Source organism: Lepeophtheirus salmonis, chromosome 3 (genome assembly GCF_016086655.4).
Source record: "Lepeophtheirus salmonis chromosome 3, UVic_Lsal_1.4, whole genome shotgun sequence".
Classification (NCBI taxonomy): Eukaryota; Metazoa; Arthropoda; class Copepoda; order Siphonostomatoida; family Caligidae; genus Lepeophtheirus; species Lepeophtheirus salmonis.
The window spans coordinates 49,120,901-49,140,999 of NC_052133.2; the positions used below are offsets into that span (position 1 = coordinate 49,120,901).

General features: G+C 33.9%; 1 protein-coding gene across 1 annotated transcript; it reads right to left on the reverse strand.

Moving 5' to 3' along the window:
* Positions 1–14,802: 14,802 nt before the first annotated feature.
* Positions 14,803–18,934, reverse strand: slbo (slow border cells). The gene is given in 2 exon segments (XM_040709482.2): positions 14,803–16,123; positions 16,125–18,934. Coding segments are annotated over 2 exon segments (1,326 nt in total). The 5' UTR covers positions 17,298–18,934; the 3' UTR covers positions 14,803–15,970.
* Between the last annotated feature and the right edge of the window lie 1,165 nt (positions 18,935–20,099).

Genomic DNA, 20,099 nt, shown 5'->3' on the forward strand with positions numbered 1-20,099 from the left:
CTATTTTTGGTGGAGCAACGAACGAAGTAGAAACTATGCCTTATTCCTCTATGCACCCTTCCTAATTGTCTGTATCAGTTTTCATTGATTTTGTAGAGTATGATTTCATATCTCTACTTTGCCTCTTTGCACAATACTCCAATAATAGTTGATCTAAAGACTCAACGACAAAGACTACTGTCAATTTGGAAGGATCCATAGAGCAATGAGGCATAGTTATACTTTTCCCGTTGCTCCAATCAAAAATCGAACTAATATATTAAGAACGTGTTATAATTTTTCTTAATTATATAATAGATTTTATCATATAACGGAATAATTAAAAAAGAAGAAGAAAAAACACACTCAATGACGTCACGAGGGATCGATTTTACCTTCTTTAATGACCTACAAGTGGGATTGAACTGGATGGGACTGGATTGGACTGGATTGCAGTCCTCAGTTGTTATCAAGGACGAAAACAGCACTAGTCATAAGTGATTCTTTTTAGACTGACATAAACATCGCAAAAGACTATTCATTTGAAACCGTGGACAAACGTCTTTCTTACCTCTCAAATTTATTTTCTGATTGAAAATTATTTCAATAGCGAATTTGGACCAATCAAAGCTATACACCAAGTGGTTATCACTTGATCAATATATTTCCATATATGGTTGGCTATGAGACAACGTTTTTTTATTCCGTTAGGGGTCTTAGAGTATACTTGAATATGCCTCTAGAACTAACTAGGAAACCTCAATGAAATTAGCAATAATTTTTTCTCGGAGAAGGGGCATTTCTGTAAGGCAAATAAGTACCTAAATAATTATATTGGTAGCACTTCGGTAAGAAACTGTTGTTGTTTTTTATTTAATTTGTTTTTAACTCTTTCCAATCCCATTTTTTTCTAAGAAAAATCCTAAATATGCCAAAATTATGGACTTTGAAAGATAATTGTTTTTGAAATTTACCATAAAAGAATATCTGTCAAATCAAAATTGTATTTTTATCAGAAAAATATTTCCTTACTTTTTTCTAATTTTCAATAGAGCATGTGCAAACAAAAATATATATCCTCAAGGGGGTGTAACAGTCTGTAGCTTTGTTAAAAAAAATGCCGATACGAATTTTCACAGCGACCTCTATGTAAGTAACATGCATCTATATTTTTGATTCAACAATATTATCATTCAGGGAGTTGTGTAATATTGTTGCCAGATTATTTATTTATTTTGGCCGAAATCATAACCTAAAGTTTAAACTATGGACCGAAATTTGAATCATAATTTGAAATTCATACCATGCAGCAAAATTTCCCTTTTCTTAAAAATACTTCATTATTTCTGTCCAGAGCACAGCCTTGAAATCGGGGACCGAAGTTTGAATCCTACACTGAATTTAAAACTGTGGACCCAAATTTTTTTTTTTCATAATAAAATGTCAAACATAAATAAAAAAATCACTCAATTTTAATTTCTATTGGAGGGAATGATAGAGTTGATCCAATCTACTGGAACACTTAATTTAAATTTTAATGCATCGGAAATCTATTCGTTAATTGTCTTAAAACTTGACAAAAGACAGGTTTTGTGACTCAAAATTCCGTATGTAAAGTTTCGACTCAATTCAAAACAAAGCAAACAAGAACGAGTAAAATGAAGGAACGAGGAAGATACCTTTTTAAAGCTTCTCTCACGTGGCATGTACACCATGCCCGTGTCCCAGGAGCTCTCATGCAGCCGTGCCACTGTTTATCATCACAAGGACGGTCTTATTTACCGCCACAATGGCCATTACAGGCGAAGTCTGCCCTCCCATTTTTGTGAATAGGAAGGAATGGCTCAATGCAGATGCTTACATGGAACTTTTGAATAAGTAAGTACAATTTTGTGCCAGAGAAAATTACTTTGTTTCCACTCAAGATGGAGCCCCGTGTCATTGCACAGCTACGACCTATGCCTTCCTGAGAGACAACTTTCCGGACCTTTGGGACCTCAACATATGCCTGCCCTCCTCTCCAGATGCGAACCCCTTGGACTACTCTCTGTTGACATGTCTGGAGGAAAGGGTGTGTGCTACTCCTCCAATAAGTGCCCAGCCTCTAGAGAATTCCATCAAGAAGAAGTGTACCAAGTTCGAGTCTGACTACTTATTCATTGTCTGCAAGGGTTTTAGGGCTATTATTGAGGCAATTATTAGAGCTGTGGATTCTCATATTGAATAAAAGTTCTACCGAGCACTATTTTCAGAAGATTTTGTCAAATAAATGTCCTCACAGAACCTCTCCTTAAAATTTTTACCAGGAGATAAGATCAACCCTGTATATAAACTATAACAGTCTCCGATTAGTCTTGAATGCCGTTCATCCAACACTAATAAGCAAGAAAGGGGTTGCTCTATCTAGGAGACTCTACCTAATGCTTGGTTATTCATTCCTGAATGAAAATATAAACAGCATATGTATCTTGGAGAAAGTTTCCCCTCTTGCATTCGTTGTTCAGCCTTGGTTTAACTTTATTTTTTTATTGTTATTATTTTTCGCTACCGGGCTCTCCTTTAAGAAGAAGAAGAAGAAAACGACACAATAATAATATATGTATTGTATCTACAAACATTGTACATATTATGTAGATAATTTAATATAATAAGTATCATACTTATTCTTGGAATTAAGCAAAGGATTAGTTTGGTATACATATAGCATCATTCATCCTCTCTTCTAATCCTGATTCCTATAGTACATATACAGATATATTCGAGGATATCTATGAATGTACTTCCATTTTATCTAATACATATTGAAAATTTATTAGTATATATGTGGACCATCAATATAAAAGCAAGCTGGAATGATTTTTCTCCAAATTAAGTACACTTCTAATCTTACCAGGTGGTCCATTAAAATCTGAACTCTTACAAGTTCAATAATTAATGAAGTTGAGCGATTGAAATTAATTGATATTCTGATGCATTAATGCATAGAAAATTAGTTACTGAAAAACTCACCTGAGCTCTCTAGCTTACTACAAGTTGAGAAAATGACACTTGAACGTGATCGATGAATTTCCAATAGCACACTCCAAGTATTTGGGTGTTTCCAGGAACACTGTCTACCCCGTCAGCAAGTACGAAACGTTGGAGAAGAAGAAGGGATCTATCAAAAAGGCCAAACTGGACCCAGAGGAGAGAATGAAAACAGCCCAGGTCAATCTCCTCAAGTCCATGTGGGCCCATGCAAGAGATCTCTGGCTTTATCACCAGACTTTGCAGAGAGCTATCAAAAGATTAGGGGAAAGAGCCATGGGAGGGCGTAGAAGCCACTTTTGACACCAGGAATGAAATAAAACAATCTCCTCCGTTGCAAAAAGAACTCTTTTTGACCATTTTGGCCCTCCTAAAACTCTGAGGCCTACCCCTTTTGTGTTTTATGTCGAGGGGAATGCCTTGCAGTGTATGTCATCCAAAAACCGATGCCCTCAAAGCCACTATCAGCAAGCACTGGGGCACTATGACACATGAATATATCTACCGCTAGAGCCAGGCCTTCTGCCGCCTAGAAGCCATCATTGACGCTAAGGGTGGCTAAATTAATGATTAAGAGAACTCAGGCACACCATCTATAGAAAGTATTAATTTGTTGAAATTCTATTCTTAATTAATAAATTATATCTTGTTGAAGTTTAAAATTCAAAGTGTTCAGATTTTGATGGAAAATTCCGTATATTTTTACTTCCCTGTCTAATATTTTATGAATACAACATTTTGTTAAATTATAGGCTTCATTTGATTTATGTGAAGGTTATTTTGGCCCCTGTCATAAGACCCTTTCAATTAGAAATGATCAATTTCTAATTCTTTCAATGCGACGATGCATTTTTACTACTTTAAGTGCTATTTGTGACGTCGTCAAAAGGTTATTCAGAATAATTTTGGTGATGAAGTTGACGATAACTAATTCGTTAATGAGTACAAGTGTAATCCAGCATCAATTTTGGAACAATCATTTTAACTTGCCTTAGTGTTGACACACCACATATATTTCTGTTGGATTAGGCAAATAATCGAACTTGAAAAAAACAAACAACAAGCAAAACTATAGTCTAAAATCGATAATTTCCTGAAAATTATTCGAACTGCATATATATACTTTATTGATGTGCCGACTCGAACAATTATTTACTTGCATCATGACTCAATTTTCAAATTCGAAAATAACCCTAGTCGACTTCATATTTTTATAAAGTGATTTTTGAGTATCCTTGAGCATCTGTCCATTAGTGATTTGGTAATCAATCAATATTTAATATATTTGTAGGCCCAAATTGGATTTTGCAGATTTTTCTAAGAGATTTATACAACATTTTATAGAAATTTCAAGGTGTCCAGGGAATAAATGTGGTTGTAACTATAAGGAAATGTTTTAGAAATTGTCGATCAGTATGTTTCCATTACTTGTCATAATATACAATTTCTAAGATTTATGAAGAATATTACAGGGTGGGGCAGTAAAACGTGGTCTTCTGCGCTCCTCTCCTGCCTCCCTTACGGCCTCCACTTTAAAAACCAATGTCTTAAGCAACTATAGTTTTCAGGGCCCCTAATGGAACTTGGGGGTAACTATGCAATCTGCATATAAGATAGCTGCGGCCTCGTATGTGTATAATATAATTTCCTGGGCCCGAATTTTCTGGATATGCCCCTTTTTTTAAGTGCCTGTTACTAAACGGAGTCTGTATAAAAAAGAAACTGGAACCGAGGCTGATAAAGCTGAACAGAGACCGAAACCGTTGAAATGAAAGAACCGGTACATGGACCGATAGAAACGCTGAACCTGAACCGGGCACAGCCTTGATTGTGCTCTTCACTTCCTCATTTCCTGGAGAGGCAGTCTCTATTATTCTTCATCTTGGGCACCTTGAAAACTGGGCTTCTGGAGCACTTCATAATGATCTTAACTTCCACATATAGGAGATCTGAGATGCACTGCCTTTTTGGAAAATAATTTCAAAAATGACATTTCAAATATTAAATTATTTGAAAAAAAATTCAAAAATTCACTCTTGTTCACGTTTAATTAAATATTTTTGAAAAAATTTCAAAAATTATATGTTCAAATATTAAATTAAAATATTAAAGTTTTTGAAAAACAAGAATCAAATAATAAATTTTCTAGTAAAAATCCAAAATTCCTTAATATTTTTTTTTTTTGGGGGGGCGCTACAGCCCTCCAGTCCACCCCCTACGTTCACCCCTATAATGTATCTTATGTACAAGTTGCGATTTTGTACAAGTTTGTACAACCAAAAAAATAAACGAACAATTTTAGATGAAGGGTTCACAGTACTTGAGATAAGGATAACTCAATATTCCTTAGATGGTCGATATATTAATGCTGTCATTTTTGTCTATATTTATACAAATTACTAAAATATAAGTATTGAGTGGCACATTGTATAGTTCAAATGCCCAGTGTTATATTACTCATAAATACATAATAACCATGTAATTTTAATTAGATCAAAAAGATATGAGAGTATCAATTAATAGTTGCCCATTAGAATGAACAATGTTGTAATTAAATCCTGCATTTTAAGATGAAGAAATTGCCGCTTGAACAATGCACGTGGGTGGTTTGAAAAGTTTCCAGCCTAACAAAGATATAAAAAATTTGTTCTGATTTTTTAATTATACTTTTAAACATTGCCTCGTTATGTCTCTTTGTAATTCTACACACTTCTCCCAGGGATGCTTCTATCCCGGATACCCGTCCAAATAGTACTCTGATATTTTTCTCCGCAAAATAATTGTTCACAAGACACTTTTTGTTTTTGGTTCATTTACTCTGAGTCAAATTTTAACACAATAAGCCGTTATATATCTGTTATTGTTTGAGTCTATTTAAAGGTTACACTTTCACAAAGAAATATTTAATGACAGCTTGATACTCGAGTTTGTCCATTATCACAAAAACACTCACATCAATTCCCTCAAAACTGAGCGTCCAAAATGGCTGAAACTTTAGTGAGTAACTGTCAAGGGATGCTAAATGTATTTGACTGGATTTGCAACTCCTAAAGACATTGCAACTTGTACAAACAGCCCAATATTTCACATTTACACATTTGAGTCAATTATCGGCTTATTATTCAGATTTGTTGTACAATTCAAGATGCACAATAATTTTAGTAATAGTTGTAAATCTTTATTTGATTTAAGTGACTTATAACAGCCTCAAAATGGCCTTTCAAATATATAAAATCTATCAATTTCTCATATATGTTATAGTGACGATCAATTTTGAAGTCTTTAAGTGGAATTTGCGTCACAGCTCAAGAGTTCATGAGACTCCTTTGTTGATAGAAATTGACGAATATTCGCATACGAATACAAATGTATGTAATTCACACTCAATTTGATAAAAAATGTTGAAGGTTGCTTTTGTGTTGACGGGTAATATATATTATATATAATTTCTATTTGTTTCATGTTGATTCCTTACCATACATATATTATTATACAGGCATATTCTGAAGCCAAGACGAGAAGAGTGAAAGTAGGCGAAAGAAGCAGAAGACGAAAATATAGAAAGAGAAAAAAAAACATGTTTAAATTGCATTTTTGAAATTGTATATAGTCATTCAAAGGGGGTAGGAGGAGAAAGGGTGAATGGCCCGAGGGCCCGGCGTGGAGTATAATGATTATATTATGATGTAAAAAATATATATACATAAAATAATAATTAGATGTAATTGAAAAAACAAAAAAAAACATAAATATTTGTATGTTAAAAAATAAAGGAACTAATGAATTAATCTTTATTTTTGTAAAGGATATTTTTTTATGAGAAGAATTTCCCTTTTATATTATCAACCTATGAGCCTATCCATAAACCTTTGACATTTGCCAAAAAAAAAAAGAGAAAATACTACCCTTTCAAATCGACTCAAATATATCCTTATTTTTCTTCCAACAGGGATATTTTGAAGGGCAATGAAGTTTCTATCATCTATATAGGTCAAAGCTCTGACCAACTATCTACCTTCCTACTTATATATGATGATGATTTCATAGGTCAATCAGCTAGGGCGACAAAGGGAAATGTGGCCCACTTATCCAAGCATGAATTCTGTATAATGTAGCATCAACAACATGGAACTAGGTTAACTAAACGAAATGAACAAGGAATGAACGAGGATAAAAATATATGACGACGTCTTTCCAAGAATTTTGTTTATTAATTACGCTCTAATTAAAAAAGTGGGGGGGGGAATAAATAAAGGAAAAACATGTTCCTCACGGCTCTGTGAGCCACAGTTTTTCTTTCTTCCTCTCATGTATCAATTTAGTTTGAAATCAGGGCCGCAATCACCTGAACGAGCAGGAAATTTTTTCTAGAAACGGATTGTGAACATATATTTGAGAAGACTCAACGCCCCCTTTAAATAAGAGGATCAGCTTTACTTATCATTTTGCCATTTTCATCAGAATGAATCACAGTTGCTACCTTTGGACTTTTGTTCATGCCCATCTGGATATGACTATGCTATTTTGCAAATTGGGTTCTACAGGGTGGTTCAGATAAATAGGGAAAATATTTAAAGGATTATAACGAACAAATTAGATGTGTTAGAACCATATTTTTTATTTATTATTTGAAAGCTATATTTAATGAAATTCAAAGATTCATAATAAGATACCCATTTCCACATAACCTTGGCCACACGGCACTGAAAGCATTGGCAGGCCCGGGCGACCTTTTGCTTTACATTTCCTGGATGGGTGGAGTAGCCCAAGGAAGAACTTATACAAGACAGTGCACCGGCCCACAAGACCAAAAAAGTCCATTATGTCTTGGGCACAAAATGGCCTCACTTTTGGAACCCGGATTTTTGGCCTGCGAACAGTCTGGACCTGAACCCATGCGATTTCTATCTGTGGTGGAGGATAGAGCATGAGGTCTGTACCAAGTACCATTCGTCCATGGAGGCCCTGAAGAAGTACCTTAGCCGTAGAATGGCAAAGATGGATCTGTACGAGGTCCCCCAGTCCTGAGAAAAAAAAAGCATATTTTAAGGTAGCCTTTATCATGAAATTCCTGTTCCTTACACCTTTAAGTCAGCGTCTCTTGGAAGCGACAATCCCTAGCAGACAATACTATCTTTCTCTCCAAATTCCTTGATGACATCCCTCATAAAATATATTGTTTTCAGTAGTTGTACTTATCGGTATGAAGTTTCAAGGGACTCACGACTCAGTCCCCCTTGGACTCAAAGGTAAACGATTCGTGACTAGAAGTGGTCTATAAAAAAATAACAAGTGAACACCTCTGTCACAGGGGCTATAAATTAAAAGATTACTTTTTGTCCACTGGAGGCACTGATAGTGGTATTAATATTACTTTATAACTAATTAAGAAAGTTCCATGAATGGATCCTTTAAATTGAATTAACATGGTGAATTCTGCCAAGGAAATAAGAAATTGCATACTTTATGACTAAAAGTATAAAATAACGCCATTTGTGACATTACAAAACAACCCCACATCTTTCGAGGGGTCTATAGTTTTCACATAGCTAACAGACAACTTTGGTCACTTTGTTTAATAGCTTAGACCGATATGTTCACTGACGTCACATATTTATAATTAGCTCATAGGGACGCCATGTTGGAGGTTGATATAGGAGTTATGAAAGAAAATGATGCAAATTTATCCCCCCCTAAAGCAAAAACTGCTAACAGCAAAACTGTGTTATTTATGCTTTTAACTTAGCTTTTTACCTTCATTGTAACTGACAATATTTCATTTTAGAAAAAGAACTCGGAAAATGGACGCAAAATTAGTTGGTAGTAGTTAGCCAATTATTCTCACCTGTAAAATTGTAATTCAATAATTATTAGGAATTGTTCACATCTGCTTAATACTTGAGCTAATCTGAATTCAAACCAAACTATAAAGTTCAGAGCACTGGTAAGAGAGGAAAAGGAGCACACTCATTAAAATTGAATTTTACAAAAGAATATCTATTTTGCAAAAAAAGGTAAGTTATTTTTCTATTTTCTATGGTATTTTTTTAAGTTTCTTCTTCATTAAATTATGGAATTATTATTATATTAACTTGCCCTTATATAAAATTAATTATAAAATGTCGTATTTTTAAGAATTTTAGACAATTTTTGCAGAATAAAATGATAAATAGGTCTAATAGTCTATCATATTTGGCATAAATTAATCCCTGAAGTATATTTGATAGTAGTATATTAGACACTTGATATCATGAAAAAAGATTGGAGTAGTAAAAATAAAGAACAAAATCAAAATATTTGCGCATTATACACAGTACTAAAAGAATATATTTATTATGTTGTGACGTATTCAGGACTAAACTACTCATAGTACAAGTCAAATTAGAGCAATTTTAGATAAATATTATTTAAAAAATATTTTTAATCTACAATACTTATTTTTATAGAAATCTTGTATCTTGATTTAATTAGATAATTTTAAAGGAACAATATGACAAAATATAAAATACGTACATTAAAGACCTTTTTTCGGACGTTTGAAGGTCATTTTCTTATTTAAATGAATAAAATAAAAAATATCCTGCAATACCAAAGTCCGAACTTTTTTTCCTTTCGGGACACTCTAATATAAATACATGCATTTTATGTCAATCCCAATGAATACAACTCCAATCCGTCAAAATCATTCTAATCATTGTCACTTATAATTCCGTGTGTATATATATATGTATATCATATTCTCCAACTTTCCCTGTTGAAAGTAGAGTGGAAAATAACATAAAAAACTGCATGGAAAAGACAGAATATATATGTATATAAATCACATTCAACTTTCCACAAGGAAAAAAAAAAAAAATACCTGAGAAATACGAAAAAAAAAAAGATTCAATGACTATTTTTTTTTTTTTTACTTTTTTCTATGTCCGTATATTTTTGTCCTGGAGTGACGATTTTTTTAGTATTATTATTAAAATTTCTCCAAGTACATAGAGACAACAATAACCCGTTTAGTCCTTATTCAAGCAGTCCCTGTTTCGTTATAATGATGTAAAGCGGGAAGTGGAGGGCATATTTTAAAAAGGGATCTAGAGTTCTTGTCCAACTTGGGAGGCTGCGAGAAACATCAGGATGGTTTTGAAAGGGGACATGGAATTATCCTCATACAAGAGGACCTCAAACCAGGAGACACCAGAGGCAGATTGATGTGGCGCCCTTCTACACCAAATTTGAATCCGCTGTACTTTGCTGTATGGGAAACTTTGGAGAGGGAAACCAACCAAATGTGGACCCACTGAAGGCCGCCATAGTGAATTTCAACAAAATGAATACTATACATATATGTGTACCTGATCTCTCTTAATCATTAATGTAGCCGCCCTTACCGCCAATGACATCCAGGCGGTGGAAGGCTTGGCACCCTCTGCGGCTGTAGTCCTCTGTCATGGCTAACAGTGTCCTTGAGAGCCTTGGTATTTAGATGACAGACACTGAAGACCTTCCCCTGTTGTACATACACTCAAAAGGTGTAGTCGAGGTGGTTGGCATCAGAGCTATGGGTGGGCCAAAAGTGCACAAAAAATAGTTCAAAAGAACTCAAAAGAGTATTGCAACGGAAAAGACGAGCTTCTTTCATTACTGGTTTCAAAAGTTTCACAAGGCTCTTTTTACCCACATTTTTGGTAGCTCTCTTGACAGTAACCCCGAGATCTTTTGCATGGTTCCTCATGAACTTGAGGGGATTGATCTGGACTGTTTTCTTTAACGAATCCGGATCCAGTTTAGGCTTTTCTTCCTCTCCAACGGCGTAGACAGCGGTCGTGGAGACACCCAACTACTAGGAACACACGAATGGAAATTCGTCGATAATATTTATGTGTCATTTTCTCAACTTATACGTAGTGTTATGATTGGTATAGCATTTGTTGTTTGAGTATAATTTGGTTTGGCATCGCCCATTTTTATTATACATTGTCCAGGAAATACTAATTTGTACCTTGTATCATTTGGATTATTCACTATTAAAAATATCAGTTAATATAATTATATCAAAATTCAAATAATTTTGATACTGTAAAGCTTAGTACAAAGGAAACAGTTCCCACTAGTGTTAGAATTTTACTCACATTGTTTATAATTTGACTTGTGGTAGTACACGTCAATGCCCGGAGTGATTAGGCATTGGCTAAAAGACAAATGTTGTTTTAATAATATAGAAGATAAATCCAGAATAAATCTTCCGTGTTACTATCTGTTTTTCATAAGGAGACTCACACTTAACGACTCAATACTTTACATTTTATTTAAATCTCAACATATACTAAAAATACAGCTGAATTATGGTATAAATAAGAGACCAATAACAAAAAAAAAAAAACAATGTTAGTTTTATACATTGCAAACCAGACTGGTTTGATTATCAACTTTTTTCGAATTTCAATTACGGATAGAGCAAGGTTAATAGAAATACAAGATTAGACCATCATGTAACCAGACTTGCTAGAATTTTCAATCTGATGTATCCTACCGACTGCCTGCCAAGACAGGCAGATTTTGACAAAACAGGTAACCACGCATAGTCTATTACATCACTATTGCTAGAATTTTCAATTTAATGTATCGTACAGACTCCTGGGCAAGAAAAACAGATTTTGACAAAACATGCAACCACTCATCTACTATGAAATCAATATTAAAAGCGTGGTAGAACTCAAATATCAGTCGTAGATGGTTATGGTATAACCTTGAATTTCTATTAACCTTGGGATAGAGTAGAAAATTTGCCTTGGTGTCTGAAAATTACCTATGCAAAATTGTGTTCTCCTACGAGGTCATCTGTAGGTCGCACATCTCGATCAAATTATAGAAAAGGCAAAAACTCTTTACTTAGGGAATATATGTAGATACTCCAAGAATACATTTTTAATATAAAATAATTTCGATAGACATTTTTCTAATCTAAATAAAGTACAAAATGTTTTTGTTTTTTTCTAAAATATTCTAATTGAGCAAAAAAACAAAACAAAAAAAGATTAGTAATTTTAATGATTTAGAAAAAAACTTAATTTATATTTTTTTATATGTTAGAATAATGTCTATCATAGATAATTAATGTAAAATAATGATTGATGTTATATCTTGATTCTTATTGTATAAGTAATGAACTTCTGTCTCCTTTCAAACATTGAACAAGATGTGTTACCTAAAGAGGACAACGTAGAAAAATGAAATTTGCATAGGTTATTTTTATGGAATATGACAACTTTTCCCCTTAACAGAAATTTAAAAAAAGTTAAAAATCAAACAAATCTAATGTACACATCTGCAATATTTCTTTAATACGACTAAACTATTATCTCTTTTAGCAAAAATATTTATATGATTTACATCAGGGAGCACTACATACAGTGCACCCTGTATACATGTTCGATGTTATAATGAGCGCACGTCTCCAATATTTCATTAATACAACTACATTCTTATTTCTTAAATCAAAATATTTGCTTTATGAATATGGATATCAGATATGCTTGACATCAAGAATGTATTGTAGGCCCTGATGAGTGCTATGAAAGTTTAAGTTCCAGCCCTCCTTGGCTTCGGGGAGACAGTTGCAACATTAGAACAGTCGCATTTAAATGGCATTTGTAAAAAAACTACTGCTTAGCCGACAAATTGTCCGATGAATTTAAAAAAAAATCAATATAAGTCTAACCTGTAAAAATTGTCCAGTCTCCCCATTATCTGTGGTTAGAGCATCGTTTGATATGACAGGAGTGTCTGCAGGGGGTGGGCTGGTAGGCAGTAATCCCCCCCCCCTCCCACAAATTAAGAAATTTTTGCTTTTTTCTAGAATTTTTTTCGTCACTCCGGCGAATTATGTAGCAGAGCAAAAATTTATGATTGGAAATTAAATTTTCCAAAAACTTAATTTTTATCGTTAAGCAATGGATTTTTTTCCACAAATATAATATTTGACATTTTTTATTCCTAAAAAAATATAATTTATTATATATAGTTGTCGATTTTTAAAATTTTTTTAAAATTTAATATTTAAAATTAAATTTTTGAATTTTTTTTCGAAAAAATTAAATTTTCCGTGAGTGCCTATGGATTTTTGAAATTTTTTTCAAAAAATTTTTGAAATTTTTTTCAAAAAATTTAATTTTTGAAATTTTTTTTCCAAAAAAAATTAAATTAATTTTCTGTAAGTTTCTATGGCTTTTTGAAAAAAATTTCAAAAAACTTAGTATTTCAAATTTTTTTTTACACAAAATTCAATTTTTGAAATTTTTTTCCAAAAGATTTAATATTTCAATTTTTTTTCCCAAAAAATTTAATTTTTTGTGAATTGCTATGGATTTTTGAAATTAAAAAAAAAAATCCTCCCCCCTCCCATTATATTCCTTCCTACGCCCCTGTATGGAGTTCTTCATACCTATTATAGAATGTCCAGTACATAATAATGTGTACCTTCATGTGAACTAAATGATGTGTTCCTTAATTGAGCATAAAATCCTCATAGTAGGACCTAATAATTATCCCATATTCCAGAGGCTTAAATACAAAGGAATAGCAATTCACGCACAACCAAAAAAAGAAAAAGAGGAAGCAAATGGTAAAATCAACCATGTGATGACAGTATTCTTTCTCACTTTGTTAAATGTATACATACGTATATGCAAATATACCTGTCATGATTCAAAATATGTCTGATTTAATATTTTTGTTTTTATATAATAGATGTTCAATTTTTTTTTTTGACTCAAATTGAATTAGGTACTGACAATGCTTCTAGTACAACAAAAGATTAAGTACATCACAGTTCCTCTATCAATAACCCTGCATAAGTAATGAGATCGAATTGCAACATAGAACATTGTATATGTTCAACACAAAAGCAAGCTGGAATTATTTTTTTTAAATGTTCCTTTAATTGGTCAGATGGTGTGGCACTGATTAAGGATAAGTAAACTTTATATTATTACTATTACTTCGTCTGACCTAGGAATTGTCGTCAAATGTACATATACAGGGTTGGAGAGCAAAACAGTTAATGATTGCTAATTTTCTCCTTAATATAGAAAAGTTTAGTGATTATTTTTGGACAATCTAATTGAGCCATCCCTTGTGTATAAACAAATTATAATAAACATTTCGTTATCATGAGTGTGCAAAAATCCTAGAGCCCTAAGTTAAAGTAGTAGCGAGGATTATAGACATAGCAAAGTGCTCCAGACGCCTGGTTTTCAAGGTGGGCAAGACGAAGAAGGATGGAGAGGACCTCTCCAGGAAAGCAGGAAGTGAAGTGCACAATTTAAAGAGGAATCCAGTGTTCATTTTATGCTTGGAGAAGAAGATAAATGATGACCCTACCAAATCAAATTATTTGTGGCTAGTAGGACCATCAGGAGGGCCATGAAGGTCCGACTAGGAGAAGAAGATATATATAGATAGAGAGAAGGAAAAGGAGGTTTTATTTTGGTCAAAAACAGCCTCTTAATGACCTCGGAGGCCCAAAAATTTTCATAGGAACATGCTCGTGATTTTATACGTCAACTTGCTAAATTTTTAGACTGAGCTGTTCGGCCATTTTGAATTCCACATATAATAACACCAAAAACAGAAATATATGATACAAATTTTGGGGAGGCATCCAAATTTTTTAGAAAGGCTCAAAGCCCCCCCCTAAAAAAAAAAAAGGACTAGTGACACCACTATGTCTATATATCAAGTCAGTAAGAATGATTTGGATTTGTTCCAGATTGTTTTAATAAATGATTCGAGGAAATTCAAAACTTTATATAAATTTTTTGTATTTCTGGCTAAATAAAATGATTATTATAAAATAAAAGATACGAAATAATTTAAAAAATCCTTTTTGATTTATTATATATATTATATTAAGTATATAAACCAAAAACAGATGATGCTGTAGAGATAAAAAGATGAACAGAGTCCCAAAAGAAAAAAAAAGTATAAAATTAATTTGGGAAATGAAAAAGGAGTAAGGAATACAAAAAAGAATTCTTTGGTCAATCGTATATTATCATTTTTATGTATATAAAAGAAGAAAAAAAAACAGGGGCCTTTTTTATTATATGACTTTATACATGCCCAAAGGGCATGTACCTATGTGAACGTGTGTTTATTTAGAAACCTATATATTGCAATCAAATTGATAGAGAAATAAGATGGATGGAAAGGATGTGTAGCTATTGAAAATATTATTATTATGAATAAATAACATTAATAATCGTCTTAAAGAAGGACTTTTTTTTTCAAATAAAGGGGGGGGCTAGAAAGAGAAACAAATATCATATATGTATAGTATTAGAGAAAATTGATTCAATAGTTTGTAGTGTGCACTGGTCATAATGTATTATTAAATTATTGAATTTCTATAAGTCTTTATGCTATAAAATATTATCGAAATATTTATATATATATTAATTATGTTGAATAAATAATAATTATGATTAAAATCAATAGTAAATGACGTTTGAATGAATCAACAATTTTGGCCGTATTTTACAAAAAAAGACAAACACATTTGTGGGAGAGAATAAATATTTACAATGATTTTACTAAGAAGTTGGAGGGATATTTCTGGCCAGGGGCTATCATTATTTATCACTTTTTAAGTACATATATATGTAGTCTGGAATGATTAATTAATTAATTGATTGATTCATTAAGAAGGGATATTGATATTTCCATACAATCCTATTGTAGGGAGAGGATTTTTGTGTGTGTTGACTAAAAGTTCGGGCAATCATTAATTTAATTATACGAAGAATCTACATTCTAAAAAAATCACGTTGAATGTAATAATTATTGAGGCATTCCTATTTGTCAAAAAGAAAAAAACACCAAAAAGACTCTAATAATTTTTTCAAAAAATTAAATTTTTTACAAAAGAAAAAAATAAAAACGAACGTAAATTTAAAAAAAAACAAAAAGAAAACTAGATTGTCCCAGCTGCCATGGCATTATGCTGCGCTTGAAAGCTATCCATATGTTTTGAAAGTTCTCTATGGATATGATCCGGAAGGACTCCAACGTTTGAAAAGAGGGATCTTAGAACAGAGAGTTCTTCTTGCAGGAGTTCTACCTTTTTTTTGAAGTCTTTCATTCTCTCGTGCAAGGATTTTAACTCTCTCCTCCGTTTCTCGTGTTCGGATCTTGGCCTTTTCTCGTGATTTCCGAACAGCCACGTTGTTTCTTTCTCGTCGTCTCCTGTACTCATCGCTACATCGCTCACCGATGGCCGTTTTCTTCTTCAGGATTGGAAGGAGGCTGTTGGGAGAACCGAGATTGCTGTTTGGGCTAGAGCTGTGATTGGCATGAATGTATTTGGTGTTTCCTGAGGGATTACTGCTGTTGTTATTGTTAGCGGAGGAGGAAGAGAGTCCTTTAAGAGGGGATCCTCCGTCGCCCATGTAAAGATGAGCTGAGGGTGGCGAAGGGGTCGTGCTGCTCACCGTTCCATTGGAGTAGGGGGCGTTAGAGTTGTTGCCAGAGCTATTGTTGTTATTCCCACTACTGTTGTTGTTGCCGGCGCCACCGTTATAACCGGTTCCTCGTGACCCAAAGTCCCCAGCGGACTCTGCAGGCTCTTGTTTGACACGTATATCATGACCTACTGGATGCGACGATTGATGATTTAGATTAACGTTGGACATGGGTGTATAGGATGCTTGATGCACTGAGCCAGGGACGTAGGCCAATGTGTGCCTCCCATTATTATTATAATAGGCGTCAGGATCACCTCCTGTGCCCGGTGAAGAGACCCCAGAGGATCCTCCGAGTGAGTTTGTGGGAGAAGTTCTTTGATGATGATGGTTGGAGTGAGGATGAAGGTGATGATGAGAGTGGTTGGAATGGAGGTTATGGAGATGGTTGGAATGATGAGTGTGGTTAGAGTGAGGATGCCCATAGGCACCGTTGAGGGAGTTGTTGTTGATGAGGTCAACTGCGTTCTTTTTACCATCCATTAGATCTCCAAAAATTGATTCATCCTCAAATTGGGAGTCGTCAATGAGGCCTTGTAGATCCATAGATATATCCGAGGATGTGAGCTCTGTGAGTTGATCATGGCCTCCTCCGGCATTCATGAGGGAATGGTGGTGATTGAGGGGAGGGGAACCAGAATGGAGTTGACGGATTTTTAACATGGAAGAGCTTACACCGTTGTTATTACTATTATTGTTCGAGACGGAATGACTGTTGGCACCACTGCTAGGATGATTAATACTGCACTTTATTCCTCCTCCGCCCGTTGAAGTCTCCATAGCATGCAGCAGGAATTATAGTCTGATAATTAATTATACTCGTTTTCCTCTTGAATATGAATATGTATAATTGAATATTCACTTCAACAAATCATCACACAAGAGAAGTTCTTTGTTATTGACGACTACCTTGTTTAATAGACACTGCTTGCTTGTACAAAAAAAATAAAACACTTTAAATAATTTGATAAAAATATATGATGTTGGACTTTTCTAATCTTCCGTTCTCTCTCTCTCTCTCGAGGATTCATCTACGAGACTAAATGAAAAAAGGGGAAATTTTTCTCAACTATTTTTTTATTTTTTCCGAGTCCCTCTTTTTTTTTTTTTAATCATTCTATTTTTTCCCTTTTTTTTTTTTACAAGTCCTACTATGTATTGGTTGTAAAGTAAGAAGTTGTAGATTTACGCGAAGCGCGCGATGACTTTGATTTTTTTCCCGTTTCTTTAATAATAATTCATAATATGTAATACGCGAGGGGCCTTTTTGATCAAATCAACTTTTTTATACATAGTATACACATCTATATTATACCAGTAAAATGGAAGAATAGTACACTTCACGTTTGAGATCTACAATGTCTTATATAAACACTCAAAACCATTATTCTGATGGGATTTTCCAATAATAATAAAAAAACCACGACAGCTAATAGTGTAAGGATACTGGGACCCAACACTTGTCACACTTTTTTTGTTTTTCTACGAGTTTTTTGAACTTTTACAGCATTATAAAAGGTTGGGCTGGCAAAAGAAATTTAGAAATACTTCAATAATTTTTTGTTTACTAAAGCAAAACAATTTTTTTATTACAAAACTTGTCACCAAGGCCTTGTATAACTTGATCACTCAATATGGGGACCTTGAGTATCAATCACAGCCTTACCACGTCGCCGGAAGGGCTTACAGGAGTAGAAGACAAACTTCTCAGACAACTTGTCAAACACAGCGTCTATGGCAGCCTTCAATGGATCCACATTTGGGCTTGGAGTTTTGTTTGTTTCCCTCTCCAAAGGGGCCACATCTCTTTGCCTCATTCTTCATCTTGGGCACCTCAAGAACAAGAGTCCTGGAGCTCTTCATAATGCCCATAATCCTCGCCATAATTGAACAAAAATGTCAAAAAATAATCTCTAAACTTTACTACATTAATGATAAAATTAATAATTGATTAACAGTCCACGTTTTGTGTTCCAACCCTGTACATATGTGCATATAAGGGACTATTTGCAAGGGCCCACAAATTTTGCGGTTTTGGTTGTTTTTCTCTTACTTTTCTCTAAGTAAGGAAGAGGTACACTTAAAGAAAAGAAAACAAAAAACCTCTTCTTTCACTTTTTATATAGGTGGGCCTGCACGTCTACTTGGAAGGAAGGATCTGCTTTACATTCTTGTAGGCGATTCCTTCCTTCCTCCCTCCCCCCCTTCCTGCTTCTTCCTTCCTTCCGAAATAAACCCTTTTCAAATCACTAGAACAAAAACAATTTAATAAACACTGAGCTGACACGGTACATAATATTATATTATATATTTTAAGTGAAAACGAAAGTTTTTACATGACGTCAAGAGGCAAGTTGTACCTACTTTTTTCTCTCGTTCCCTTAGGGGAAGCAAGTCGTTCATTCCTTCGTTCCTCCGTGCTCGTTTCTTTAATGTACCTACTTTATTTAAAGAAAGAAAAAAACCATAGCATGAACAATGTGTTGTTTTATCAACTAACAATATATTTAGAGGCAACAATTTGACGTGCGATTCTCTCAAGTAACAGGAGCAGATAGCCTCTGCCAAAGTTACGTAACAACATCTTCTTCTCCCTTTCTCCATACTACAAAATTACCAAAGCAACCACATTAGCAGTACCACAAGCAGGCATCACTCCTTGCCTCAAGCTAATGTACATATATAAATGAATTTCTTTCATTTTTTTATATATACAGAGTGGTCCATTAAAATCTGAACACTTTGAATTTTAAACTTCTAATAAATGTCATATATTCATTAAGAATATAATTATTTCCAAAATTAATACTATAAAACCATGTTTGTCTCAAATATCTTTAATCATTAATGTAGCCGCCCTTAGCGGCATTGATGGCTTCCAGGTCGTGGCAGAAGGCCAGACATCCGCTGCAAATGTTGTTCTCGATAATGGCGGCCAAGTGCTGGCAAACAGTGGCTTTGGGGCCTCGGTGTTTGGATGATAGACACTGCAGGCCTTCCCCTTGACTGCACCTAAAAGGTTTTCTTTAACTCATCCGGATACAGTTTGGCCTTTTTGACAGAGCCCTTCTTCCTCTCCAACGTTTCTGACTTTTGACAGCTTAGACGCCTAACGAATGGAAATTTGTCGATCACGTTCAAATGTCATTTTATCGACTTGTACGTAAGCTAAAGACCTCAATTTTGTTTGATTTTGTAACTAATTGTTAATGCTTTAATATATGAAAAATATGAATCAATGTCAATGTTCCAACCTTTATTCATTATTGAATGAGCAAGTGTTTAGATTTCAATGGACCACCCTGTATGATGGCTTTATATATTCAGACCTATTAGTAAAGTATTCCCACCACGATGGATTTCCATAATATTGACATGACGCAAAACATACATCAAATAGTAAATGACCAATGGATTCTTGGACAAGAGTCCAAGGAATAAGGTTTTTTCCAACAATATACAACACACTCAAGTTTATATATATACAAATATAATTACTCCTTCCAACTCCCTTCAATAACATCAAGAGGCCTCATATCAGGACTATATACGCATTAATATGTTGCGTACAGGTTGTAACTT